Source organism: Trichomycterus rosablanca, chromosome 16 (genome assembly GCF_030014385.1).
Source record: "Trichomycterus rosablanca isolate fTriRos1 chromosome 16, fTriRos1.hap1, whole genome shotgun sequence".
Lineage (NCBI taxonomy): Eukaryota > Metazoa > Chordata > Actinopteri > Siluriformes > Trichomycteridae > Trichomycterus > Trichomycterus rosablanca.
The window spans coordinates 3,510,770-3,520,131 of NC_086003.1; the positions used below are offsets into that span (position 1 = coordinate 3,510,770).

At 40.2% G+C, this 9,362-nt stretch overlaps 2 protein-coding genes across 2 annotated transcripts; one reads left to right on the plus strand and one right to left on the minus strand.

The window, feature by feature from the left end:
* The first annotated feature begins 609 nt into the window (after positions 1 to 609).
* aqp7 (aquaporin 7) lies at positions 610 to 5,426 on the plus strand. The gene is made up of 6 exons (XM_063012250.1): positions 610 to 909; positions 1,375 to 1,501; positions 2,270 to 2,407; positions 2,520 to 2,638; positions 3,217 to 3,434; positions 3,682 to 5,426. The coding sequence occupies exons 1-6, from the start codon at positions 793 to 795 to the stop codon at positions 3,872 to 3,874; spliced, it is 912 nt and encodes a 303-aa protein (XP_062868320.1). The 5' UTR covers positions 610 to 792; the 3' UTR covers positions 3,875 to 5,426.
* Positions 5,427 to 5,526: 100 nt separating this feature from the next.
* tpgs2 (tubulin polyglutamylase complex subunit 2) lies at positions 5,527 to 9,251 on the minus strand. The gene is given in 8 exon segments (XM_063012249.1): positions 5,527 to 6,088; positions 6,091 to 6,274; positions 7,063 to 7,226; positions 7,322 to 7,432; positions 7,544 to 7,675; positions 8,293 to 8,380; positions 8,592 to 8,671; positions 9,162 to 9,251. Coding segments are annotated over 8 exon segments (924 nt in total). The 5' UTR covers positions 9,241 to 9,251; the 3' UTR covers positions 5,527 to 6,002.
* Between the last annotated feature and the right edge of the window lie 111 nt (positions 9,252 to 9,362).

Genomic DNA, 9,362 nt, shown 5'->3' on the forward strand with positions numbered 1-9,362 from the left:
GGAAACTGAAGCTCCCGGAGGAAACCCACACAGACACGGGGAGAACATGCAAACTCCACACAGAAAGAACCCAGACTGCCCCATCTGACCATTGAAGAACAGCATGAAAGGGGGTAACAAAACATGCAGAGAAACAGATGGACTACAGTCAGTAATTGTAGAACTACATAGTGCTTCTATATGGTAAGTGGAGCTGATAAAATGGACAGTGAGTGTAGAAACAAGGAGGTGGTTTTAATGTTATGGCTGATCGGTGTATATTATCATTCCAAAGGGATTAGAAACGTTTAGTTGCAAATGTACTGTGGATGAGTTTAGTTTCCATCACACTTACTGTAGCTTTACTGTACTTTATATTAAACTCTGTTATTAAATAGCTTTAGCTCTATTGATTTCACACCCATCCATAGGGGTGTAAAACTGGTGTAAAACTTTATAACAGGGTGTTTATTTATCAAGATAATTTGAAGGTCATGTTAACTGGGAATGACCACATTGCCCCATGACCTCATAGCGAACCCTCTGACACTATGCCAAAACCCTGTCCCACTGAAGCGCATAGGGCTGATTTAGGGGTGTGTGACAGGGATTGACGTGTAACGCGAGGCCCACACAGTGAACCATGCGCACAGATCAGTGAAAGGAAGTGTAGGAAGTAGAACACAAGTAGCTTCCTTTCTGCTTTAGACTTTAGTAAAACTTCCTTAGTGAAATCTGTAAGAGGAATTGCAGTAAGAGAAGAAGATTTTATCCAGCAGTTGTGAAAGGAAGAGAACTAACAAGTTGGTCAACATGCCAGAGGAAGGCAAAGCTAGCAAGGATAATACAATGGTTAGCTCCTCACCCTGTTTTAGGAAGGAGTATGTCCGGGTCGGCCTGGCAGAAACTCTCAGCACGTTTGTCATGATGGTAAGATGATTTATGTTTGGGTTTTATAGCGCCACAAATGTCTACACTCACTGAGCATTTCATTAGGTACGTCTGTCTATGTTACGTCTGTCTATGATTATTTTATAAACTACACATTCGATACAGATGGACTTTGAGAGTAAAGAATTACTGAATGACACGCGTCTGTTGCTCTGTACAGTTTGTCCACCGGGCTCCCCGTTCCACCTTTTATCAATCGAAAGCTAAACACAGACCTGCTGTTAGCTGTTATCTATCCCTCTGCACAATATTTGTTGACCATCCTCATGTCTTTATTCACTGAACAGTTTCTATTATATTGTTGGCTTTATTTTTTTGGTCTGAGTGCTATTTTTCTCCCAGCATTCACAATAAGGTGCTTAAAAGTCCCACACACTAGCATATTATTACCAACAATCTAATGCTGAGCACCACACACAATAACTATATGCATGTGTTCTTCAGGTTTTTGGACTAGGTTCTGTTGCCCAGGTGGTCACAGGAGGGGGAATTTTTGGAGATTACTTGAGCATTAATCTTGGATTTGGTCTTGCTGTGGCGATGGGGGTGCATACTGGTGGGAAGGTATCAGGTAGGGAACTTGAAACATACATACTGCTCTTATTATGAGCTGCGTGCTGGTATATACACTATATAGCCAAAAAGTATCTAGACCAGGGGTGGGCAAACTTCTTGGCTCAAGGGCCACAGTGGGTTTTAAAACTAGACAGACGGGCCGGGCCAGTAGCAGATGGGGGGTGAACGAATATAAATTATCAATCAAAGAATGAAATGTCTGTGTGTATAGATGATAGACTCGACTTTAACAAAGGTCGGTAGTGTGCCGTATGTGGCCCCTGGCCATAATTTGCCCACCACTGATCTAGACACCTGATAGATCCATGGCATTATTATGGAGCCCCCTCTCTTTTGCAGCTATTAAGCTTTTTATAGCTTTTATAAAGCTTTATAAAGATTTTGTGTAATTTTGTGCCAAATCTGCCAAAAGAGCATTTGTAACATCAGACACTAAAGCTGGATAAGAAAGTCTGGCTTGTAATGAGCACTCCTGTTTATCCTTAAAGGGTTCAGTGGGGTTGTGTTCTGTGCAGGCCACTGAAATTCTTCCACACCAATCTTTTTAAACCATGTCTTTATGGACCTTGATGTGTGCACTGGGGGAACAGTCATGCTGGAACAGGAAGGTGCCTTTTTAAACAAAATAACAAATGTGTTTAACATATTTTATCAGGAAGGTTACCCACATTTATTTGGCCATACAGAGTATCTATCTTCTTGTTTTTGCTATGCTGTCACCTGACAAGATGAACTTTATATCAACAGTATTGTGTTTGTTTAGGTGCTCACATGAATGCAGCTGTGTCCTTCACCATGTGTGTGTTTGGCCGCCTGAGCTGGAAATTGCTTCCACTTTACATAGTTGCACAGCTTCTAGGATCCTTCCTGGCTGCTGGAACTATTTTTACTCTCTATTATGGTAAATACTAATGCAACAATCATGTCCTGAACCTCAAAACTTATTTTAGTCTCCATTCAAATGCACACACCATGTTTTTAAACTTACATAGTTTTTTGTACTTGTTCTATAGATGCCATCTTCAGTTACTGTGACGGTAACTTGACTGTGTCTGGAACGAAAGCTACAGCAGGGATCTTTGCAACTTATCCAGCACCTTACCTCTCAATACATTTTGGATTTTTAGACCAGGTAAGACAACCTGTCCAAACTCAGACAAATTTCCTCCCATTATGAAGTTGGGTTTGGATTTTCATTCCAGTCTGGCAAAGTACCACTGTTCCTGGTCCATAAAGGTCCTGGGTTTGATCCCCAGGCGGGGCGGTCTGGGCCCTTTCTGTGCGGAGTTTGCTTGTTCTCCCTGTGTCTGTGTGAGTTTCCTCCAGGAGCTCCAGTTTTCTCCTACAGTCCAAAAACATGCAGCCAGGCTAATTGGAGACACTGAATTGTCCTATAGGTACCTAACCACTAGGATGCATAAACCAGTGAATTGTAGTGCCGGTCCCAAGCCCGGATATGTAGGGAGGGTTGTGTCAGGAAAAAACTGTGCCAAATCAATAATGCAGATCACGATCCGCCGGCGACCCCTGACAGGAGCAGCCTAGGAAATAGATAGATATGGGCACAGAGTAGTCAACAGTTATAGTTTATTGAAGATCAGGAAGTCAGACAGCATGCTTATGAAGTCCTGCCAGGACTTTTTCATTTCTTAATGATCAACTGTATTCCTTTCTTGAGTTTGCCAGTATATTCATATCTGCTTTACTCAGGTGCTTGGTACCGCCATGCTGCTGTTGTGTCTAATGGCTCTGGCAGATCAGAAAAACCAGCCAGCAACACCCGGTGGACAGCCCCTCGCCGTAGGTGCTCTTGTACTTCTAATTGGAGTGTCCATGGGAAGCAACAGTGGCTATGCCATCAACCCCACACGAGACTTTGCACCAAGACTCTTCACAGCCATGACAGGCTGGGGATCAGAGGTATTCAGGTAAATGAAGAACAAAAGGTGAGGTTTTCATTACAGTAAAAATAGTTAAATCCCCACATTGCATTCTATATTTAATTATAAATGTAAGATCACCTTTTAAGATAGTCTGATTGACTTGTACTTTCTAAATAAAACAAGGCAATCCAGGTTCTTGTGAAAAAAAAAACAATCAAACAAATAGTAGGTATGTCTTTTGGGTAAGTTCTGTTTAAAAGCAACATTATAATGCCCTTCTTGCTTCGTGCAGGGCAGGCAACAGCTGGTGGTGGGTGCCCGTGGTGGCACCGTTTGTAGGTGGAGTGACTGGCGCTTTAATGTATAAAACATTTGTGGAGCTGCTCCATCCCACACATACTGACAAAGATCATAAAGAGAAAGAAGCATCCGAGTCGACTCCACTGGATCTGTGCAGTAAATGCAATGCAGAAGTGTCCGTGTGAACCTTGAAACTATCGAGTAATAAGGAGATCATGCAATGGGAAATGCCAAAAAGAAACAAGATATAAGAGGGGCCAAGAGAAAACTGGAATGCCTTGAAATACAGTGAAACAGAAGCTCTACTACTTCAGTATGGACCTGCTTGGTTCTCTGAACACAGATTGAAGACTTTTTTAAATTCACTATACAATAATCAGAGAGCAAGCTCAGGTAAAACTATCTGGATTTTGTGTTGGTTTGTTAGTTTAGGCTCTGGGCTGTTAATCAGATGGTCACAAGTTCAAATCCTACCTCTTCTACTCAAGCAGGACCGCTTAACCCTCAACTACAGGTCACTTTTCAAACAAAAGAATGAATGTAAATGTCAACATGAAGACTAATAAACACATGATAATAAGCAATATTAAGTGTTACGGGTAGCAGCTTATGCTACAGACTAAACATTCAGCAATGGCTAAACTGGTGCGTAAGGTATTTTTGTTCCTTTTTTTTTAACACACTTTTAATGTTCCAAGGCTAATGTGACTTCATGTGACTAATGTGTCACACTAAGTAAAATCCCTGTTTGTTCCCTTCCACCCTGACAGTATTGCATTATAATGTAAGTCATTTATAAACTAAACATGGATGAATACAATATAAGTCATTTATGAATCTAAGGAAAGTAGAATTCAGACCTCAAATAGGAGTTATTTCTGGATATTAGAAATGAATGCTAGTTTGTACAGGGATAGGTGATAATCCACTACAGATCTAGTAATGCAAGTAAAGCTAACCTGGAGCAGGCTAAGCAGACAAGCAACAATGCAACAACAGGATTGCCGAATTGGAAAAAAATATAGTGTGAAAAATAGTGGGAGCTGTAGCCTACATCATGCTTGAAGCCTTATTCGCATAGCCTTTTTTTCCGTGTTTCTCCTTATTTTCCCTCCAATTTTCTCCCCTAATCTAGTCGTATCCAGTTACCCTGATTGCGTTATGCTTCACCTCCACCGATACAACCCTCCACTGCTGACTGAGGAGCTTCGCAACTGACACACGACCCCTCCGACACGTGTGCAGTACAGACTGCCTCTTTTTACCTGCATAAGGCGAGTTCATATGCGGATCAGCTTTGTGCACAGAGAGCCACACCCTGATCAGCATTGTTCCCCAACTCTGCCATCAATCAGCCAGCAGAGGTCATGATCTACTGCACAATGACATGGCTAGCAAGCTAGCTATGTGGTACCTATGTGGCTTGTGTCATGTAGTTAATTACAAACTGTGAAGCAGTGTGACTTTACTTAGCTAGTTAGATTTAATTAGTAAAATAGTACTATTGGCTCACTACACAACCAGCAATTTGCAGACAGTTATAGAAATGCTCAGTCGAGGCAGCAAGTTTGTTAAAAATCTTCTAGTAATTTGTTTGAGTCGATCCAATTGAAATGCTATATGTACAAGTCACTATATATTTGACATAATGTAATGTGATGTGATATGGTTTACATGATGTGCAAAGTGAAAAACCTTGATCTGAATAAATGTGTAATAAATAAATAACTTCATAAACTCCATGGAAATCATGTACAAGAGAAGAAATCGAATCTAAAGCCATGGTTTTGCGATCTTTGTGACAATGGGTGCGTTTGTGGGGGCAGTAGAGGGAAAGTCAACAACGAAACCTTTATAACAGGCAAGAAAATGTTTTGTCACAACACAATACATACATTCATATATACATAAATAAATACATACATACATAATGTAAATAGCCATGAGCATGTTGGACATCAGAATTCAAAAGCATTGGCATTAATGTGGAGTTGGCACCCCTTTTGCTTCCCACAAAATACTCAATTAGTGAAATACTGTTTAGTGAAAGAGCATTTTGTTTTCTTTAAGCAACAACAATTTTACAAAAGTGCATTAATACATACTCTATATATCTTAAAATTAAAGTAACACTGTTATGTACAGTGGTGTGATAACTGACTTCTAATTGCTCTCCTTTTCAAATGAAAACAGAAAGCGTGCCAGCCGTCTTACATCCATGCACATGTAGTTTACAGCTAGTATAACCTCGACACAAGGGCCTCTTAAGCAGAACATGCGGTGTTTCTTCCTGCATAAGCCTGATTTCAGTTTTCACATGTACAGGTATGTGTATACAACCACATCTTTAGCAACTAGGGGATGCTGTGGAATTCTGTTCACGCTTTGTTTGCCCGTGCTCCTCGGCCTTTGGGAGCTCCTCCACCGGGTTGGGACGGACCAGGTTGCTTCTTTTTTGGAGCAGGAGGCTTGGCTTTGCCACAGAAAGCTTTGGCTGGATCTAGCTTGTTTAAGAATGGTTCAGCACTTGGATCTAGAGGCGGGTCGGCGCTGAACGTGAGAGGCTGATAAAGAGATGCCCATTGCTGTGGGAAAGATATTAAGATATACAGTTACTATTTTGCCCGCTAAAAAATACCACAAACAGTCTTATCACTCTCACAGAAAGAGGAATGCATATCCAGTAGTGTCATGGCAAATTTACAAACCTAAATTCCTTAATTCCAAAGTAGAAAGAAAACATTTAATATATTTTTTTATTAACTGCAGTGTTTGGGACTGGAACTATTTAAGACTAGGCACATTATGAAATTCTAAACAGATGATGCAATCATGCTGGGTAAAAATGAGCCTTGTTTTTAATCAGCAGGGATGGATTGAGGTTTACACCAGTTGTATTTTTCATCTACAGTGCATATTATCATAAACACATTCGGGGAATCCTGATAAATACCAACCATTTAAACACTAAAAACTAAAATGTTAAGTCATGGTTAAATTGCTAAATGTGGTAACAGTGGTAGACCATTTTTGGCTAGGATCTTGTAGTCTCAGCCTGACCACGCCTTCTTTGCCAAGCGACATTAATGATGAGTTTCTGGTGTTAGTAGCCCTGAGCTCAGGTCTTTAAAACTTACATTTTTATCCTGTGTAGCTTAGAAATTGTAGCAAACATAAAATTTCTGCAACCTGGTGTCTGGTGCAGAAATGCCACTGAAAGGCTGTGAATAGGGAAAGATACAAACCCTAGACATTAGTGGTAGAATTATATTGAGGTTCAAAGATTCTAAATACAGAAAGAATGACACAATATAGCTGCTTTTAACGAGGTCTTACGCAAACTTTAGCGATTAATGATCGCTGAGACTCTCACTTTGGCTTGTGGGCTGGGTCCATATGGAGTGTAGTTGTACTGCCACTCCGGCAGTCCCAGATGTGTTATCATGAGCCTGTAGTATGCAGTGAAGGAAGAGCTGAGGAAATGCCAGTACAGGGAGCGGTCCAGGAACCAGATTTCACTTTGCTGAGTCACAGCACCTAATCAGTAGAATTACATTGAATGTATTAAACAAAGTATTAATCCTAATATTAATCATTACCCTCTCTGTGTTAAGATTCCGATTAACGATTACCTAAAGTGCAGTTTTTGTAAACGAGGCAGACCCTGCCGTTGCCACTACAGGGATCCAATTCGAAGATTCGGCTGCGGAAATCAAAGTGTGGTTCTTCGTGGCCTTCTGATCCTGAAGAATATGCAAAAAAGATGCACATAGTCAATGTAAATGATCTAATTAATATATAATGTATAACTGTATTGTAAAAACTCTGCTATTTAATAAATAACAGAGTCTTACCTTCAAAATCATCTTTAAAATCAAGATCATCTAACGTGGGTGCGCTGGGGAGTGAGTAGATATTTGACTGAGTCAGCAGACAGAGTTTTAAAACACTGTTGATGACCATACAACCAACAGGCACGGACTCATCTGTAAAGTAGAAAGTTATTTTCATTATTACACAAAATAGAATTCACTTTATGGCCCCTGGTAATGACTGATCTAAGGTGTCTTTGCTTCCCTTTTTGTTAACAGGGATACAAAAAGAATAAATTACTTTTAATTGATCTCAACAGTTTAGAAAAGGAACCATTTGATCCACATATACATGGTTTGGCATGTTTGGTGTGTAGGAACTCTAGCTGATGAACTTGAATGTTGCTTGTGAGTTCACATGAGTGACTGACCATACAGCGGTGACCGAATGGCCACACATTTCTACAGGCACACCGCAAAATCTTATGGTAAACCTCCCTAGAAAAGTGTAGGCTGGCAGAGGCACAAACGGTAACTCAACTCCATATTTTATTGTGTGTACCATATTTTCTGGGCTATATCTTTCTATGCAGCCGGGTGCAACTTAAACATACAGTTGTATGCAAATGTTTGATTACTCCTGGCCAAATTACATTCTGGATTTTGAAGGAGGTACCAACGGCATACTAATTTGCATAGTAGGTGATATTTTTTTGAATGATACTAAATTTAGCTGAACAGAGAGGTTTAAAATCACAAGTACCACAGATCAGAAACCAAAATGCACTTACTTTCCAGTTTGGAGCTCCAAGTGAGGGTGAAGCCATCGGTTGTGAGATAGAAGTCTTTCAGGTCTTCTGGCAAAACACAGTTGTTTTTCTAAAGAACACAAACAGCAAATCTGTTAAAGGTTTATTTATTTTAGGAATGCTTGTGATGAGTAGCTCAAATCCAGAGTGTTGTCTAACCTTGTGGTTTAATAGAAAAAAGAATTCTTTGTATAAAGTTATTCCCAAAACTGCTATGACACACTTGTCCGTCACAAGGGAATGTAAACTTTTGACTTCGATTGAAACTTTTCCACCCTTACCTGCTCCCATGAGAGGAGGCATCGTTTCTCTGCGGGTTCTCTTTCAGCAAACTGTACGTCTGACACGTTGGGAAGGTTCTCTGAGGACATAATGGTACGTATGAGAAAGTATCAGTTTTTATGATGCCGACCATTGTTTATGTGCTGACATATTTTCCACATTCCGGTCTGTTTAAGAATCAAGGAAAATCAAGTATCAAGTATGTTTAAACCTTACTGCAAGCCCTTTGGTCATCTGATTCCTTAACCTTGGCAAATAACCTGGAATTCCTGCCTTATTGAGACTATAACAGCCTCCACTCTTCTGGACAGCTTTTTTTAAAGTAGTTTGCAGTGAGAATGTAAGAATGTGTGCCCTTTAAATCAAATAAGCATTTATGTTCTCAATAATTAGGATGGGTGTTCACATACTTTTGGCTATTTAGTATTTAGTGCATATGTTTTTACCCAGAAAATGGCAACTAGGTGCATTGATAGGATGCATGACAGCCTTAAAACCAGCCTGTGCTTCAAAATATGCTCCTGTCTACCTTTCCCAAAGTGTTTATTTGTACTGTCATAATTACTCACCTAAAACCCGAGTAATTCCAAGTGTAAGTCTTTCTGAAAAGCCTTTGAGGGAGGTCGTTTCGTCCTTAGCATCCTCCATTCTCACCTGTCTCTGCGATACTGTATATGTATTTGATAAATTTGATTACCTACCTGTTTTCCGACGAATCCCGCCTCCTAAACTGTGATTGGCTGTCATTGTTAGCTCTCCATATTATTGGT